The following is a 19,784-nucleotide window of genomic DNA, read 5'->3' on the forward strand; positions in this document are numbered from 1 at the left end:
GGGGGGGGGGGGGGGGGGGCATTTTGCCTATTTTTCCAATATATTCAAGACACAGATAATGTTTGCATAGTTGTGGCTCTTAGAGAAGATTAGTGAATTAAGTATGGCCCTAGTGTGCGTGTATGAGGCGCACAGGCAGGGGAGCAAGCAAGCAGGCATATGGGAAGGTGAGGCGTAAACCTGTAGAGAAGCACAGATGGAGGATGAGTCATGTGACTTGTGTGGAGTGGCAGGCAGGGACCTGGACGTGGCCCAGAACAGGCCGTGGCCACGACGCAAGAAGGTCTTCATCTTTATGTTTATCTGCAGAAATATGCTAGAAAATAATTGGCATGATGTCATAGAACCAGTGCTGGCATGGAGCCAAATAAATCCCTTTTCCAAAATGGTGTCTAGGTTTCACACCAAGAACACCGTTAAGAGTACATTTAGATTCCCTGATTGTAGTGCAACATCAAATGTAGCCTCAGTACAGTTTGGCCTCATTCCACCTATGATATATGTGCCGACTGCTGTCGGCCTCTTGTTTTAAATCTGTTGTCCGGCATGACTCCAAGTCATTTACACTGCACTGATTGAACGCATAGCTGACATTATTTATTTAAGGTATCAACAGATCTGGCTCATCTCTCTGATAGATTTGACACCCATCCAAATACGCTATCAGCTGCACAACTGAGGCAAGAAAATAAGATGGGTGTGTAAGTTTGGTGTATTAGCAAAACTCGTGAAAACTACAGCAGGTTGTATTTTTTTTGTCTTTTCTTCCAGACTTTTATGCCAGGTGGGTGCTCTTATTACAATCTGGTCGATGTAAGAGTTTATTCTTAACCTAAAAAGATTCATATAATACTTTGTCTCTTTTAAATGATCTGAATACATCCTTTAATACTGAGACTGCTGAAGGCCTTTGTTGGCACTGATGAGGTTTACCAGCCCTCTGGTTTTTTTTTTCTTTCTTTTTTTTCTTTTTGGCTGAGTTTTCAATCAAAATGTCTTCAGGTATCAAGTTATACAAAACAAATGCTATTCTGAAACTTCTCCAAGGATAGTTCTTTTTTTTTTGTCTTCCTCTCATTCTCATGCAATAAGGTCTACATAAGGATGCAGGATGCAGTTCTTGTTGTGGTCTAATACCTCTGCGGTAGATCTAAAAACAGCTTTCCTTCTCAGCTAAAAGGCAGGCATAACTCTATATTCCAGTCCAAAGCACGTGAGGGGTCAAAACAAGCTTTGATGCAGCTCCGGGTCCTCGACAATAGTTTGTTGTGGACTTCTTGTACTATGTCAGATCCCGGATATAATATCCACACCAGCTTATCATAATAGTCCACTTGATAGTCCATTCAGAGATAAGAAGCCATGGGGCATGACTTCATTGCTTTCCTATCTCTTTACATTCCCCCCTTTTTTTCCAAAAGGGAACAATTATACTTTTGTGTGTGCAAACATTTCACTCTCTTATTTTGGCGGTATGACGACAAGCGGCGCCCCTCTCCGTGGCCTCCACATTAGCACTTGGGCATCATTGGCATTCGGCCTCCCCAGCGCGTTGGGAGGGATGGGTTCCTGGTAGTTGAGGATGTGCGGTTGCTCCTGGTAGGGCCGACCCACCAACGAGGCCCGAGAGCCCAGCGGCATATCTGGATCCACAGTGATATCCACCCGCATCCGCCACCGCACCGTCTGCAACACTATACGCTCCTGAAAGAGGAGAGAGAGTCATCATGTCAGTATGATCAATCCTGCATGTGTGTAATAATGATATGAAGAGTGTCTTGTTAAAGTCTTGTTTCATTGTGCATGTTGTCCTCTACTGCTAATAAATGTGGACAGTAATAAGTTACTAATGATCATTTAAGAACAAGCTGCCAACACAAAACGGATACAGGCATGTTCTCCTCCTGTTCTCATAGAAAATATCTCATCCAAAAGAAAAATATGGAAATACTGAAGACATCCTGATGCACATATTGTGCTGGACTGACTTTTGATGGCCACTGCAGCGGCTATATCAGGAGAGTTGAAGGCAATGATGTGATACTTTGTAACTTTACACCAGACTGGGAAAGTGCAGGAGAAAGTGATTACATCATAGTCAGGCAGTGAGAAAGAGTGGAAGTGGAAGAGTGGTTTCTGAAGATATATGGCAATTTTATTTCTCCTATTATGATATGGGAACAATAGCTGCTCACTGTGTTTCGGCCCTACCTTGGTGACAGAGTTCATGGCCACCAGCCAGGTGATGAAACTCTGGTCCCTGGTGATGTGGGTCAGCATGGGTGTGTTGCTGTTGCTGATGGGCACAGCCCAGGTCACACTGGGATAGAAATTGTCATTCATGCTGACCGTCAGACGGGACGGTTTGGACGTAGGGCCTGTGAGGGTGACCGTCTCTGTGGTATTGCCGTACCAGGGGTAGCTGACACCATCCGAGTCACTGATGGCCTTAACCCGACCCTCTCGCAACTCTGGTAACTCCCAGCTGGACCTGTGGCAGTGCAGGGAGGAGGACACAGAGAAACAGGATGAAAGGCAGTATTAGGTGCAGGGTTGTGGTCTATATGTGTGTGAGAAAACCTCACGCCCACCCAGAGGCCCACATAAACCAAGTCTGATGGTGTCTTCTACACACTTACATGCCAATATCACCATAGGTATTGTAGAACTCCATCTGGGTACAAGCTTGGATCCAACCCACCACCCAGGTTTCGTTGCGGGGCACTGGTGGCATCACAACTCCTGCTGAGGCCCTGAAGTATGGTGTCTTGTAGCGGAGCACAATCGGTGAGTTCTCCTCAATGATGGTTGGACACTGGTCAATAGAGGCGGACACCTCATACACGACAATGTTCTCCCGTCTGATGCGGGGCTTGCATGCGATGCTCTGAATACAGCCCATAGTGCAGGCGACAAGCAAAATGAGCAAAGCCAGAGAAGACTGGAGCGGATGATACCTGGCCAGTATGCACATCAGTCCCCTCAGGGTTCCACCCTTTCCTGAAGAGCAGATCTAATCCTTTAATTGCACATAATCACTGATTGGATAACGGAAGAAAAGAGAGAGAAAATGCTGGAGGGGTAATCAATAGTCACCATTGATGAAAAATTAAAACTTCCACTATAATATTTTCAGGATGATATGGAGGTGAGACAGTAATGTTGACTTGGGGGGAAGTATCACAGATCTCCGCAGCCTCCTCCCCCCGGTCTGCCTGCTGACTGCCGCACTGCCCTTGGCGCTCGTCCCCAGAAACTGCAATCCGGCCTCCCCTGGGCTGCTGCTGCTGCCTCTCCGCCGAGCGTCCGCAGACTCCTGTGTTCCCTGTCGAGTCCGCACGTCCGGCCGCACGTCGGTGCCCCTTGATCCTGCTGCTCTGCTCCCGGCTCTGTGCTGTCATGTCAAGTGGCGACAGGGCAGCCAGGTGCGTCAGAGGAGGAGGAGGAGGAGGGGGCTGGATGCCTTTTGTTTGCTTGGCTTTCCTGTATTAGCCCTACATTCGCGCGGCGCCCTCAAAAGACAAAATCGGGGTCTTCATCACTTTAAATCAGCATGAATAGAAGCTTCACTAAGTAAGCGAGGACACGTCTTATAAAAGCGAGACAACGGGGCTGCAACGGGTTATTTTAATGTTTCCCTCGCAGCGTGTTTCCATTCTTGGGGATGCATGAATGGTGCAATGTGAATGGAGGCAGCGAGGCGGCATAAACGTGCAGAAAACAGCGACTATACCGTCAGGCTCTCGGTTAGCGGTCTCATTGTTACGTCTCCTCGAGCTGCTTAGCACGGACCGGAGAGCATCCTCTTCCAGCGGCGGGGCGCGTTGCTCGGTTTGGAGGTGCTGATGCTGTGGAGAGAAGGAGGGAGGGGCGTCACCCGACCTCTGCATTGAAAAAAACAGCAAGTGCAGGTGGGCGTGTCTGCAAGGCTGCGTCATGCCGGAGTGGAATCCTATTGGTGGCTTTACTCAATAGAGGAAGTAGTGTCGTTTGACATCAACCCATACTGACACGCATTCACCGGTCAGCTCGGGTTGTTATTACACGTTCTCACGTCACCGGGTCGCACCCGTAGCTGGTGGCGCTAGTTTATGATCGGCCGTTTGTTCGGTAGCTTGTCTCAGAAGGTCCCGAGCTTGCTGTACCGGGTGTCGCAGGTGATGAAGCCGCAGGTTGTCTTCGTTCTGGGCGGGCCTGGCGCCGGCAAAGGAACCCAGTGCTCCAAAATCGTGGAGGTATGAGGAAAAGGACGAGGAAATGAGTCCTCGTTAATGAGGAGGATTGGGAATTACGCAGTGAAAATGTTGCTCAAGGGATTTTTGAATGGTTCTAACTTAAGTAGCATCTTGAATTATCCGATAACGTCCGAGTCTCATTCACTTCCGGTTGTCCTCCAAAATGAACCTGTATGTGTTAGCCAGCCAGCTAGCTCGATACTGATACAGAATCAGAGCCCCGTGTTGTGCCAAAAAGGGATCGTCTGCCAAATAGTGACTTACGGTATTTGCCAAAAAAATAAATGACTGGCTGTATTTAAACTGTTGCAAATTGTTTTTCGGCCTATAATCTGTGAAAAATCTGTCAAAAACATCTCTGATTATATATGAAGTAATTTATTAGATATGAAGTCATTTAGAGCCGGAAACAACACAGGGTAGAAGCTGCAGTCACTTTTTGGTCAAGTTACTTTTATATATTCTTTACTGATCAGGGTAAAAACTGTCATTGATATTAAAAGTGTGTTTTTAGATGCGGCTAAAAGGGCAGTAGAAATTACAACAAATATAACATCACAGTTCTTTAAATATGTTTGAAGTGGCCAAAAAAGACTGGATTATAATGTAGGTACAATAACGCAGACACATAAAGATACTCATACATACTGTTGACTACAGTCTCTTTACCAATATAAGCAAAGATATTTCACATGAAAAACACACATAGAAACACCAAAAATCACTTTTTGACACAACACCGGCATGCAGGAGCAACATTTGAACATATTTATTTCTTCAGGGAATCCCATTGATAATAATTCTTGACAAATGAGTCAAAGTAGCAAAGAATACAGTGTTTGTGGAGTCCTACATCCGGATGAATGGGCTAAATAATACCTGTTAACACAGTACAAACCAGATATACTCTATTGACATTTCTTCAGTGTTGTAAGCTTATCATGACCTTATCTATGCACATGGGCTTATGTAATGTCAGTGCGAGTCTGGACTGCACTTGACTTTGATTGACCAGAAACAGATTATGACACAGACGGGTATTGGACAAGGAACTAATCACCCCATCCAGATGATAAGTCACACTTCAAAACATGTCAATAATGTCATGGTATGTTTGTTTTCTGTTATCATTATTTGTTGGCATTAGTAAGAAAACATAAAAAAATAAATAAATAAAAATCAATCTAGGCTGATTCAAAAGTAGAAAACAGTCAAGTGGTTCTTATGTATTACACTAAGTTTTCTCTTACCCATAAGCTATTTCATATTTTGAACAAACTGCCCTTAAAGTCAGAAAAGCAAAGCCAGGACTCTAAGTAAGGCTGCTTCTTTGACATTTGTCTGAAGTTCATGAAAGCTCCTGTAGCTGCAGGTCTACTGGAGGCCAGTGTGCATTCTTTGATGTGTGTTTGGCAGAGAGCTCTTCTTTAAGAGAGACTTAATAACTACCCTTGTTCACGGATGTTACTGGGTGTTGGCTGCTGTGCTTCAAGCACAGTGATCAGGCCTGTGTGGCAACTAGAGGCATAGAGGCTCCTTTCATTCAGTACATAAGGACTGACTTGGCCTGACAGTAAAGGCCGTCTTCCTCACTGTTGAGTTTCCACATTCTCATCACCATCAATTATCCCTTGATTGTTGTTTTGGTGCGCTTTTCATCACATCAGATCAGTTGATAATATTTTTAAAATATGTGTGTTTCTCAGAGTTATAAGTACACCCATTTGTCAGCTGGGGATTTACTCAGGGAAGAGCGAAACAGAGAAGGGTCAGAGTTCGGACAGCTCATTGCCAACTACATCAAAGAGGGCAAAATTGTCCCAGTGGAGATCACCATCAACTTACTCAGGAAGGTACGTACTGAATACAGGCAGTAAATCTGGTTTGCCTAGAAAGAAAATCCTGTTGTGCCTGCTGCTGGTCAGACCTGCTTTCAATTACATTTTGAATTTGATTCAGACATTTCAGCCAGAAATATCTGTTTTTCAGTGCTGTGACAGCTACAGTGATTATTCTATTTCAGGGGCTTCTTTCTGTTTAATATTATTCAGATTATAATGCTTTGTTTTTGTAAATTAAAGAGACATAATATTTAATTTAAATTGTATATTATATAACTTAGAGTCATGCTTTTTTTTTATTTCAAAGGCATATATTTGGATGTCTGTGGTCTGTTTGGTGCACAAAGAGACAGTGTAATTCTTACCTAAGTGTGTCAGCACCATGACACAGGTTCTTACCTGTGTCTGTCTCAAAGGTAAAATATTTCTTTTTTTTCCTGTTTTGTTAGGCCATGGAAGAGACGATGCAGAAAGATGAGAAAAAGTTCCGTTTTCTCATAGATGGTTTCCCCCGCAACGAGGACAACCTTCAGGGGTGGAATCGTGTCATGGATGGCAAAGCTGATGTTAAATTTGTGCTTTTCTTTGACTGCAGCAACGAGGTACGCCATGGAAACCTTTTTATTATTATTTTAGCTGTGTTTTCACTGCAGGGCCCGCTGTTTAAATGAGGTTACAGGGAAATTATTGTACCTGATTAGTTGAGCATCTTCTTCTATTACCACCACCTGCTGGAGCAGAGTGGCGCTAAAATTGTTTTGTAGTCACCCACAAAAATAAAGTGTAAGTACAGCTTTTTCCATACACGTAGTGAATCATCTCAGGCCTTTAGATTTCTGTGGAAATATGTGAGAGGATAAACATCCTGGAATTAAAAGATCTTAAAAGTACTTGTGGCTGTACTGTACTAAGCAAGTCTTCTGTGAGTTATTTTACACTGAGAGCTTCTGTCTACAGGTTTGCATCAACAGATGTCTAGAAAGAGGAAAGAGCAGTGGACGCACAGATGACAACAGAGAGAGCCTGGAGAAAAGGTGCAGTCGTCCACCACAGAAATAATATTAGATGTTTAAAGTGTTTTGATTTAAGGCTGTGCTTTGTTTCTGAGTGGAGTCTTCCATTTCATTGCTTGTTTCTTCTGTCTATAAGAAAAATAAGCATGTCTGATCAGTATAGATTTTTCTGACCCATTTAACTTACTGGTGGATACCTGCATGAATGTTTTTGACCTAATTTATGTCTCCTTGGAGTCCCTTGTGTCATCTGACCCCAATATCATGCCATATTTTCCCTCGCTGCAGAATCCAAACCTACCTGCAGTCTACACGACCAATCATTGACCTGTATGAGAAACAAGGGAAGGTGTGCACTATAGATGCTTCTCGGTCAGTGGATGAGGTGAGTAAACAGCATAAACTGCAGGAAAACATTCAGTAATGCCTCCCATAGATGTCATTTAAGGCAAACAGGCCCTGAATGAAAGAAAGAATATCCAAAGTTTGTTCCTTACAGATCCAGTGCCCCAGCATGCCCCCAGGATCTCCTGGAACTTTTATTTAAAATTTGTAATGTTAAAATTTTATATTTAATGCTATTGAGATTGTGTGAAAACTGGTACTTACCTTTTGTAAGAACAAAAGGGCCAAAAATCAGCCAGGCTGGATGTGATAACAGGATGCAATCCTGTGACTTCATTTTTCATACAGGGGCTACATCATTGTGATGTTCTGTGACTCCATCGGATTTAAATTTAGCCAGTCTCCCTTTCAAGGTCATCTCCTTATGCACCTCTGGATCACCATTTTTAGAGAACTCCGCGGAAGTCCCCTTCTAGATAATTTACTTTTTGTCTGAAGTTTCACATTGGGCCCAAAGTTGCCCAGAGAGCAGCTTCCATATAAAACTGACCCAATGTTAAGATCTAGGATCATTGCCAGTGATGAGAACGGGTCTCAGTATTACTTTTCAGTGGTGGAGTCTGCAGTGTCCAAGCCCAAAGGTGGTGCATCAGGTCATCCCAGAGTTTTTGTTGTGTTGTTGTCTTTTCAGCATTCAACACAGTCTCATGGCAGTTCATGAAATAGTGATGATGTTTAGTCTGCTGATTCATGTTTCTGGACACAAACCTTAGTTTTTGTTTTTCATGTACCAACAGATAAATGAGATATAAAATCAACCAAAAAAAAACACACACACACACACATTACATAAAAGGTATCATGCATGCCACTGAGTGAAATATGTATTTAATCTCCAAACAAAACATGACTTCGGACTTGGTGGAGAAACCATTGTTGGCAATCACAGCAGCAAGATGTTTCTTGTAGCTGGTCACCAGGTTTGCACACATCTCAGGATTCTGGCCCATTCAGCTTTACAGAAACTCTCTAAATCCTTTAGGTTTCATGGCAACTTGAAGCTTCAGCTCCCTCCACAGATTTTCTAAAGGGCTGAGGTCTGGACTCCATGACCTTAATATCCTTCTTTTTTAGCCACTCCTTTATTGGCTTGGCGGTATATTTTGGGTCATTGTCATACTGGAGCACCCATCCACAACCCATCATCAGTGTTCGGGTTGAGGAAAGAAGGTTCTTGGTTGGAATGGAAGACACTGATTCTGTGGACAGGTGTGCTTTATACACATAACGTTGAGCTCAGGAGGATCTATAATTGATTTGTGTGCCACACGGGTGCACAGCAAATCTGTGGGAGCCAGAGTTCTGTCTGGGTTGTAGTTTTAATATTTATAATTAGTACATTATTAATTAAAAATACATGACTTTGTTTACTTTAGGCACTGAAAATGCTTACACCACTAAAGACAGCCAGATAAGACTTCATCTGCAGCTCTTCTGGTAGTTCAGGCTTTGAAACACAGTTGCTTTTTTGTCTCCTGACAAGTACAAATACATTTACCTGTTGTTCTCTTCCAGGTGTTCGCTGATGTGAAAGCCATCCTTGACAAAGAGGATTGAGTTTCGCCAACTGCCAACAACATTCATTTTTCTTTTACGTTTCTTTTTATCAACTGCATTTACACTATAATAAGTTTATATGTTCAATCATATGACTTTTTACATTTGGTTACTTTTGACTTCCATGTCTTTTGTAAACGCTATACTGTTTATTTGTGAGTATGTAGAATGTGTATGAATGTGGGGTAGTGATGCCAAGCAGCTACTTGTGATCAGCTGGTTATTATTAAGAAGAGCTCACAGTTCAGTCTTTACTCACAGTCTGAGGTCTTTGCATTGGAAAACATTTATCAGCTTAGAGACATTTCTTTACTCAAAGTCACTTGCAGCACTGAAAGTGTAAGAAAAAAAATGTATTTAAACTGTATGTCAGATAATTCGCTGTTCGACCTGATGACAAGGAAGGAGTAATATCTGTACTGAACCACATATAGCCTGTCTGCCATCCAAATGAAATGAATACAACATCCATCTCATGTTTACTGGACAGCGCTACAGGCTGTGAACAGCTGTTTTTGTGTGTCAGTATCAGGTATATGTTCCTGTGATAAGCTTCAATTTGATGATGAATAGCCACATTATTATTTCTGCAAGAGCTTCATCACACCCATGCCAGCTGGGACTAGTGATAGTGATAACAGACATGAAAATGAACATTAAGTTAAATGTGTACTGTATCTGCTTTTAGAAGGTGCATAAAGCTGAAAAAGTTTAAAAAGTACTTTTTGTGTTACCTCAGTTATTACAGAATCTCTCTCAACACCACTTTCAGCTTTTCAAAGGGTTTTAGAAAGATTGTTCATTAATTATTTAGGAATTACAGCCATTTTTATACAACTTTATACTACTATACTTATTTTATACTCAAAATAATTGAAAAACTAACATAATTTTAAATATTAGGATTGTTTTTCATGCTTGGATGAAAATCCTCTGCCAGGTCTTTACTGCAGCCTTCAGCTGCTGCTTGTTTAAAGGCATCTCTGCCTTCTGCTTTTTCTTCAGCAACTGAAGAGCTGCTCTGTTGGGTTGAGATCAGGTGACTAACTTGGCCAGTGAAATATACTACGCTTTGCTTTGAGAAACTCTTGGGTTTCTTTCACAGTTTGCTTTGGGTCATTATCCATCTGTACTTTTTAACAGCAATTTAGCAGCATTTGATTGAGTCTGAGCAGAGAGCATAGCTTTGTACATTTCGCATTCATCCTGCTGCTTCTATCAGCAGTCACATCAATAAACACTGGTGGCCCTGTTCCACTGGCAGCCATACACGCCCATGTCATAACATTACCTCCACCATGTTCGACAGATGATGTGGTATGCTATAGTCATGAACTGTTTCTCTCCTCCATACTTCTCTCTTCCTGTCGTTCTGGTACTAGTTTGTATCGGTTTCCAGAACTGTGCAGGTGCTAGATGCTTTTCTGGCAAACGCTTGTTCTTGAGTGTAACCAGTGATTTGCACCTTTTTGTAAATCATTCATGAAGGCGCCTCTTGATTGTAGACCTCAGTAATGATACATCTCTCAACAAGAAAGTTCTTGACTTGGTTAGATGTTATGAAGTTGTTTTTCTTAACCATGGAAATAATTCTGTCATCATGCACTTCCGTTGTCTGCTGTGGTCTTTCAGCACCAGGCTCACCTTTAGGAAAAATTTTGGCTGACCAATTCCTTCCTTCCTCTTAAGAATGAACCAGATTGTTTATTTTGGGCGCTCATGAAGTTTTTTCTATTTCTCTGTTAGGTGTATTTAGGGTTTCCAAGCCTAATGATGGCCTCCCTCACTTGCATCAACATATGTTTGGGCATCATATTGTGAGCTTCAGTGAAAATACACCAAATATCTACCATTGATTCCAAGTTCAACACTTGGAATCAACGGTAGATATTTATCTGCTTATTTTGTCATGGAATAATGAGAGACCAGGCCACATCAGGCCATGAAACGGCTTGTGATTTAATTGTTAATTTTGGGCCTCTGAAAATGGGAGACTGTGGCTGTAGTTCCTAAACGGTTAATGCAATACTTTGTTAAACCCCTTGAATTAAAGCTGAAAGTCTGCACCTCAGTCACATACTGATTATTTCATTTAAATTCTGTACCAGTGCTGTGGTGGTGTACAGAGGCAAAACTACAAAAAAAAGTGTTATTGTCCAGCAGCATGGGTGCCTGACTGTATATAGTTTAAAACTTCACAAACTACAACTCCGTTAGTGTCCAACCTGATCAACCAGCAGGTGGCGCCAAATGTCACATTAAATACTCGGTTTAACTGGGTTGAACTCATTTTACATCATGAGCAACATACAGCTTAATTTGATCTCAGACTGGCCCAGTAAGACTTTATCTAATAACCTTTTTTTTAATTACCTCTAAACTGTCCTCCCTTTTTTTCATTGTAAAGAAGTTTAACTGCACATTTAGTGCCTGAGATGTCTTAAGAAAATGAAGTATAATATTTCCACAATATGTCTGTTTTTCCAGGTTATTAAGAAAAAGAAACCTATCTTTGGCATTTCACTAATTGCATAAAATTATAGAAAAAGATATGGCACATTTATTGGCTTTAAAATATAATACTTTCCCAGTTACTAATATTTCTTATTTGAAATAAGAAATATTCCAACATATATTTTTCATTTAGTCATTTTTTTGGACTCCATAGGAATTAATCCCATGCACCCCACCCACACACAGACACACACCTTTTTATACAAATACAAAGCAGGATGACATTTGGTATCTACAAATATTAAACTATGAACTTCAGTTAAATACTGGGATGACTCTTTGCTCAAAGCATCTTTCTTGGAAATAATGAAAACAAGTGTTGTGTTATGTGCTACATAATATACATTTTTATTTTGTGTTTTTAATATATATGTATGCATGTATAACATATGCATAATCTGCAGTTACAGACATTTGCTTACATATTAGAAATATTCCTGAGTGTTTGAGTTTTAGGCCTGGTGTTTGCATTTAAAGAGCTACACAGAACAGAAGCTTTCAAATCAACAGTACCTTGACATGCTTTCACATAATAACAGGGCAAAGTACCAAATGCGAAAATGGGAACTGCATCACAAAAGCAATTCTTTTCAGCAGCTGTATTGTTGACAGTAAAATGCCTTAATCGCTAGTCGGTGAAAGCAGCTCACAGAAGCATGTGAATGTAAGGCACTATGATTAAACTGGTTAGTCTGATTGAACTATGACACACAAGGTAAAAGGATTATCAAAGTTTAATGATCCTGCAGAGACAAACGGATCAATGCAGCACCAAATGTAAGAGAATTCAGCCAAGAAAAATAAAAATATATAAATAATACAAGTGCCGAGAACTGAGTTTAACAAGCTGCTTCAACATTTTAAGTAGAAATACACAAATAAAAGTAAGAAAATCTAGGAATTACAGCTTCATGTGTATGTGCAAAAAAAACCCCCATTAACCCAGAAATAATTGAAGAAACCAAAACTGTACAATAAAAACTGCTTAAATGATTGACAATCTATGCTTATTGCATCATGTACCACAAACTATGACATGACAAAATAACAAACCCCTGTCCTACTGACAGCCGGTAAAGCTTACTGCATTAAGAAAAATCTTCTTAATGCAAATATATTCGTACTCTGCCAGCAGATGGCAACTTTAAAATATATATTATCTTATTTACAGACGAGCCTTAGGGAAAATAATGGCATAAGACTGCAAAAACCACATTAATGGGCAAACTCATCTCTACAACTGAAGCAAAAGTGTAACAGTGATTCTCAATATGTACGAAAACGAGGGCTGTCCTTCAATTCAGACACTGTGTTGAGTAATTTGCCATATATAGGAAATACTTCAATTCACATTAAAAAAACAAAGTACATTCTGTTCTTAAACATTCACAGACAGCATCCATAAAGTATGTGCATCATATACATATACAGGGCAAAGAAAATCTCTGGTTGTGTTTAGAAAAAATAGAATCTTAACAGCATGCTGGCTGGTGAAAAAAAGAGAATAAAAAAAAAAAATCTGACACACAAAGATCTGCAGCAGGCTCAGCAGGAGTTCACCAGGCCTGTAATGATGTTGCCAGGAGACCTGCGATACTGAGCCTTGGTGTTAGTGACGGCACCGTGCTTCTGTCGCAGATGAAGCCTCAGCTGACTCTTGTGTCTGAAGTGGAGGTCACATTTTTCACACTAAAGTAAAAGAGGAGAAAAAAAGCGCATTTTTTAGAATCCCCTTTTAAAGGGGCAGCTCATCCCTCCAGGACACCAGCAACAGCTCAAAGCTATTTCCAGGATTACCACTCAGGAACTACAACTATTGACAAGCATATGGGTCACTGGCATGATGGGATTATTCTCTTTTTAGCAAGCAGACACAGTGGATAAAGAGAGGACGCTGACTAGGAAGCTTACATGATAAGGCTTCTCTCCGGTATGAATGCGCATGTGGCTCTTGAGTGTCTGAAGGTGACGGAAGTGCGTTCCACAGATCTCACAAGGGTACGGTTTCTCTCCTGTGTGAATTAACACATGGGCACGAAGATGGGCCACCTGCAGAAATATTAAAATTATCAATTACAAGCGTATTGAGGCAACACTTAAACATTTTCCTAAAGATCATAATCTTTTTTTTTTTTCTTTTCACCTGGACAAATCGGGAACCACATGTTTCACACTTGTATGGCTTTTCTCCCGAGTGGATACGAGCATGGGTCTTGAGATTGGCTGGTCGGTTGAACTGAGCTCCACAGATGTTGCAGTGGTATGGCTTTGCACCTGGAGGTTGTGAAATGCAATGAATACAACATCTACATCCCTTGGATTAAACTTAAAGGAGCTCTGAAAATGCAACGGAGCCTTAAAAGAATCATACCTGTATGAACAGTCTTGTGGCTGGCGAGGTTGCCCTTGTAGCGGAAGGCAGCCTGGCAGCAGTCACACTTGTATGGCTTGTTACTGTGGATCTGGACCATGTGGTCTTTGAGGGAATCTTCGTCTGAGAACTTTGAGTCACACCCGTTGCAGATGTAACTGCTGTTTTCTGCAAAAAGAAGTAAAAAAAAAATGGAGGTGTGACTAACAGTGACACAGAATCATGTTAGGTGGCTTTTAGAGCTTACTTGTAAGCTAATAGTATAGTTCTTGTGTATTCCTCTTACCACAGCTGGAGGAGGAATAATCTGAATGTAGCTTGGTGGTTTCATCTTTGCTGTGTGAGTCAGGAGAAAGGTGACCTGCTTGCATGCACTGAGGGCTGTCACAGCCACATGTAGAGCATCTGTTGTTGCTGCAGTCAGGAAGAACACAGTTAATATGAAGTTAACTTATTCTCGTTATCATCTTTAAGCAACAATTTAAAACTAGTTCTATTAGAGAGCCACAGTTTTACCTAACACTGCTGCAGCTTGTGCTGTCCACACTCTGAGACCTGGGCATTTCTTCCTGATGGTCACCGGCTCCTTCTTCTGCCTGGACATCAGTGTTTCCGCCCGCCGCACCGCTCTTGCCGGGGCTCAGTGTAGGGGACGCAGCTCCAGCAGCATCAGCGCTGTTTCCTTGACCCTCCTTTCCATTCTCATCAGAAGTTTGGTTCATAACAATGAATTTGTACTTCTTCCAGTTGCGGGCCTTGGCATCTTTAGGGCAGTCTGATGGCTGTGTGAGGATCATGCTTGCATTTCTGCTGCTGCTGGACTCAGTGGGTGAGTTTGGCTGGCAGTCAGATCTAAGGGGGCTTTGGGGGCTACAAATGACCCCTTTGCTAAAGCCTGGGGACCGTCTTACACAGTTGGCTTGTGGATGCTGAATGCTGTCTTCATCCATTGGCGCAACAGGACCTCGAAAGCTACCATGGGCTACTGCTGGGGAGATGATAGTGGGGAGGTAACTGACATGGGATGGGAGTGAGTGGGAAACAATGGCGTTGGACTCATTGTGAGCCATGTTGATACTGGGTACCAGTGAGCATCTAATGTTCTGAGAACCTTCTAATTTCTCAGCAGCAATATGGACGTCACCATAGACATGATAGGAGCCAGAGGTGTTGATCCCCCTAAAAACATTGGGGATGTAGACCCTGGACTCCTGGGGAGGGGGTATGTTTGATGTGCAGTTGTTTCCATAGTCAGGCCTTAAAGCAGAAATTTCTTCAGCCAGATGTGGAGAGTTGCTCTGTACCTCCTCACTCTGCAAACTCAGAGTCTTGCTCCTGTAAAAACATATTCATCTCCAAGTCAGATCCCTTCCATTTCTTCCACGAGAACAAAGTGCATAAAGCAACATTTTTTTGATTTTACCTGGACTTAATGAACCTGTGGCAGGTGTTGGCCACATGTTCCATATGCAGGTAGATAGCTGTATTCATGGTGGTCACAACCACAGTGTCATTAAGGTTCAGACAGGATGTGTACATGAAATCTAGCAGGATGGAGAAAGCTTTGGGGTCTAATTTGGGATCTAAGCTGATGGCACTGAGGTTTGCATTCTCAGGATCCATGAACACGGAATAGAAGAAACCGCTGTAAAACAGAAAGAGAGATGGACGTCATGATAGTTATCATTAACAGAAACTGTTATGAGGCATGAAACCAAATTTCACAATCTCTTTTTGATGATGCTGTTGCAGAGCAGCTGTGTCAGGATCATTTATTCTTTTAAATTAATCACACAGTAATTGCAGATATAGTCTCTTTAGGTACTCGTGCTGCTGAACTGGAGTCAGTGTATACCTGCAAGCTACTAGGATGGCCTTGTGAGCACGAAAAACCTGTCCGTCCACCTGTATGGAGACATCGGTCAGGATGTTCCTGCTGCGGAGACGGTTGAAGTTGAGCAGAACGTCACCTGCATGGCGTGTGAACTGAACACAGTCATCTGTAGTCGTGGCCATGCTGTCACAACCTGTGCACAAGTTATAAATGGTTTGAACAGTATAAATAATAAGTAGAAAATAAAAAGATCTTGAGTTACGTGATTTTACTTGTAAATAATGCATTATGAACATTTCAATAATTCCACAAATCAAAACTTAAATGACAGAAAATACTAAATTTTAACTGATCAAAATCTGTTAATATGCTGCTGCTTAATATGAGCCACGTAGCGTCAAAACAAACTTTGAGCCAAAAAAGTGACAGTGTTGGGACAAAAGGCGGCGCTACTGCATAGAGAAAAGCAAAAGGGAGGCTCGCTAAACCTTTACAGCCCCTGCTCTGATAATTATGGTGCCTATATAACGGTGATATTACAGAGCAGAGGCTATAATCAGCATTTCAAGATAATACTGAAAACAGCTGCACTGCTTCAGTAGGTCAGTGCCAACACAATCCTTTGGGAAATAACAACTAATCTTATCCACGGACAATAAAATCGCAAACATAAACCCCAAACTGGCGTCACAACTGTTTAACTCGAGCTTTCTCGTCTTTCCGCCGCAGCGGTACAGCGTGTAGACAAACACTGCAAACTATCTGCTGGCAGCCTGCAGTTTGTAAGCGCGTCTGACTCTGAGCACATTCCGTCCTGGCCGCTCAGATTAGGTTGCCAGCACATAGAGAGGTTTCCTGTTCCCCCGATATGAGTGCAACTCATCTCGTTTAACATTTACGCCCCTCATGCTAAACTAATCCCCAGAGTTATTTCTAAAGCCTTCGCATTTTAGACTAAACTGAAGGCGGCATGATGTCGTAGGATGTGATTTCAAGGAGTGGTGGAGCGGCTGTGTGATCTTGCTGCCGCGTGTTAAGCCAAGCGAGCAGGTCAGCACAAGTCCCGTCAAGTACGGAAAGACCGTTAAGCTGTCATGTCGGAGGGCTGTAGCGAAGTTTCATGATGCTTTTCAAACACTTGCTCTGTTTGTTTTTGTTTGTTTGTTTGTTTGTTTGTTTGTTTTAAGTGGTCGGCTCCGTATTAAGAAGACAATTATTCAAAAGAAAAGACTGCGTAACGACAAAAGAAATGCGCAGAGGAAATTAGATGTGACTGAACCACTACGACCGGTCATGTTGCGCCACTGTTTCCCAGTTGATACGTAACCTCGATCATGTCAAAGGGTGTATGAAGCTTTTAAGAAAGAGGACAAACAGGTCCGACGAGCTTTTACAGTAAAAAAAAAAATAAATAAATAAAACAGCCAAACTAAAAGCAAAATAACAAACTAAAAACAAAGTTAGTATATGAGCGAACAGCAGTTATTACTAACTATCTGATCTGAACCAACTATAATAGCTGAAATCTTTTCGTTCACTTTCTTGCTAAAGGGAACCACAAAACATTCACAATAATGCAAATAAGTGGTCCAAAGAGAGAGAGAGAGCGCGAGAAAGAGGCGAGGCAGGCGCATGAGCATCTGCTACTTCACTACACTTCTGAGCGAATGCTGAGAAAATAGGAAGGGGAAAAAAGTCACCTTGTAAAAGTTTCCTCGAAACTCTGTGCATCACCAGTTCTGAGAATCCAGTTCTGAGAATCCAGTTCTAAGAAACAGAGCTGCTCAATTCTCGGAATTTCAACAGAGGGCTGTACCATCCTGTCCGCAGCGGGGGAGCTGCTCGCTGCCGCCTGCAGCTCTGCAGCCCTGCTCCGCCAGCGCTGTAAAGTATAACCAGCCTTTACTCAATAAACGCTAGAATTAAAGCATGACTGTACATTTATTTGGGCATATGTCAAAAAATAACTGCTAATTAGATTTTTTTTTGTTGTTTTCCGTCTGATTTAATCTCCCCGCGTAGTGGATCGGTCCAAGTGCAAGGTCAGCTGACCGAGTTATAAATACCGTGGGGAATATGAGCGCTTGTTGTGGCTCTAAAACCCTCCTATACGCCAGTGAAGAGTTTAGAAATCATCTTATCCCCGAATAATCCAAACAATAATGACGGATTAAATTCGTTTGGGTTTCTTTGTTTGTTTGTTTTTCAACCTTCTTCTTCTCGTGGGTTTCATTTCACACTTTGCGTGCTCTAAAAATGTCTCCAGCGCTGATTTTACCGTAAAACTGTTGCATCTCTGTAACTCGACCACTTTAACCTAATACATTTCTGCCAGTTATTTAACTATATTCTAATCTAATAGAAAACTCTAATGATCATGAGTCTATGTGTTAGAAATTATAACTGAAATGTGTTACATGATTTCACACCTTAGACTGCGTGAAGAATCTCACTAACACCAGCTACTCTAAAGGCCTACTTTAAAGTCACACATGGTCTAGCTAAAGCAGGGTGTGCATATGTGTAAAGCCCTCAACTCTCCACAAAGCTGAGATGCACTTGTCTGTGTTCCCACCACTTCCTGCCTCGCTATCACAGCTGCATTTTAATCTGGTTGATACTTAAAACAAGGCAAGAAAAAAAAAAAAAACTAACTGATGAGTCAACAGAGCTTGAACTAACTGATTTTTATTGAACAACAAAAAATTCCTTTATATCCCCTGAACTACTTTGAAAGTCTCAAGAAAATGTTGTGGCATGAAAATTATGAACAGATTGCTGTAAAGTTTACAACATGCTCCTAGATACACATGCACTTCACTAATGAGTCACTACTGATTACCACAGAAGAACCTGTAACTAATTACCTGCTTGCTTGCACAATATATTTATTATTTTTGTCTTCCTTTAGGTACAGACATCAGGATTGTGTGTGTGTCTACTCTGCAAACATCACCTCTCCCCCCGACTGTTAAACTTCCTCTGGGACTATGGTGAGAAGGACATTTTTATAAAGATCATAGTGCATGTAGTGAATCTTTAAGTAGTACTCAGTGTTGTGGCAGGAATCCAGAGTACCTGGGGAGAAACCACACAGGAAGAACATGCGGACCCCGCACAGAAAGGACCCTGCCAGCTGGTGGATTAAAACCCAGGACCTTCTTGTTGTGAGGCAACAGTGATAATTAGTGCTGCACAGACTGGATATAAACTGCTTTTATTGTGCATACCTTCAGTCACTATTGCCTCACATCCACTGTCAGTGCTGGTGTGTTTGTATATGTATTTAAAAGTTGCATATCTACACTGCAAACACTTCAGTTTGATAAATTAGCTTCCAGTTAATCCAAAATGAAAGATGAAAACATCGTCAAAAATGTATTAATTGGTCATGTTAAAAACAAATTTAAAAACCAAAATTAAAAACATATAAATAACTTAAATTGTTAAAAGAAAATTTACTTCTAAAACACTACTAACAAAATAGAAAAGATAAATTGTCAGACTGATTTTTTTTTTTTTTTTTCTCTGAAGTAAATGTGCTCTGCAGCTTAGCGTGTCTAAATTAAAGCTGATCAGGTGGCTATGGCAACAAAGTGCTCTGTTTCTAGTTGTTTTGACTGTAGATGTTTTTCCCCCAGTGGTTATCTTTAGGCGCAGGTTTCTGTGGGCTGTTCATCTTCACATCCTTTCAATGAAGCAACATTTTCTATTCTGAATGACAGATGAAACTCATTCAGTCAACTAGCCCTGGCAGAAAAAAAAAAAAAAAAAAAAAAGTCAGATTTCCTGGTGTGGTTGTTTACTTGCAGCCAAAAGGATGCATAGGTTTGAGAAGTCAGCTTATATCAGTGCAATATCTTTAACTTCATGTTACAGGTTTGCTGCAATGCAAGTGCAGATAAGCTAGAGAATATGTGAAAGAAAAATGAGCTTTGTTGCAGACTGGTAGGTAGAAGAAGCTGATCAACAAAACTGCACAAAGCAGGTTATGATTCTGTTGTATGAAAATGC

At 41.5% G+C, this 19,784-nt stretch overlaps 3 protein-coding genes across 3 annotated transcripts; 1 reads left to right on the plus strand and 2 right to left on the minus strand.

Moving 5' to 3' along the window:
- Nucleotides 1-68: 68 nt before the first annotated feature.
- On the minus strand, nt 69-3,090 carry fam78ba (family with sequence similarity 78 member Ba). Its single transcript, XM_030752346.1, has 3 exons — nt 2,640-3,090; nt 2,212-2,491; nt 69-1,704 (listed from the first exon to the last, which is right to left on the minus strand). The coding sequence occupies exons 1-3, from the start codon at nt 2,972-2,974 to the stop codon at nt 1,462-1,464; spliced, it is 858 nt and encodes a 285-aa protein (XP_030608206.1). The 5' UTR covers nt 2,975-3,090; the 3' UTR covers nt 69-1,461.
- Nucleotides 3,091-3,981: 891 nt separating this feature from the next.
- cmpk (cytidylate kinase) lies at nt 3,982-9,772 on the plus strand. The gene is made up of 6 exons (XM_030751443.1): nt 3,982-4,235; nt 5,942-6,088; nt 6,526-6,678; nt 7,034-7,110; nt 7,378-7,474; nt 9,010-9,772. The coding sequence occupies exons 1-6, from the start codon at nt 4,092-4,094 to the stop codon at nt 9,049-9,051; spliced, it is 660 nt and encodes a 219-aa protein (XP_030607303.1). The 5' UTR covers nt 3,982-4,091; the 3' UTR covers nt 9,052-9,772.
- A 2,132-nt stretch (nt 9,773-11,904) lies between these two features.
- On the minus strand, nt 11,905-17,550 carry bcl6ab (BCL6A transcription repressor b). Its single transcript, XM_030751441.1, has 9 exons — nt 17,471-17,550; nt 15,792-15,963; nt 15,360-15,581; nt 14,453-15,271; nt 14,223-14,350; nt 13,937-14,104; nt 13,709-13,839; nt 13,477-13,614; nt 11,905-13,254 (listed from the first exon to the last, which is right to left on the minus strand). Exons 1-9 carry the CDS (start codon nt 17,499-17,501, stop codon nt 13,111-13,113), a joined length of 1,953 nt encoding a protein of 650 aa, XP_030607301.1. The 5' UTR covers nt 17,502-17,550; the 3' UTR covers nt 11,905-13,110.
- Nucleotides 17,551-19,784: the final 2,234 nt, after the last annotated feature.

This window comes from Archocentrus centrarchus, chromosome 17 (genome assembly GCF_007364275.1).
Source record: "Archocentrus centrarchus isolate MPI-CPG fArcCen1 chromosome 17, fArcCen1, whole genome shotgun sequence".
Taxonomy (NCBI): Eukaryota; Metazoa; Chordata; class Actinopteri; order Cichliformes; family Cichlidae; genus Archocentrus; species Archocentrus centrarchus.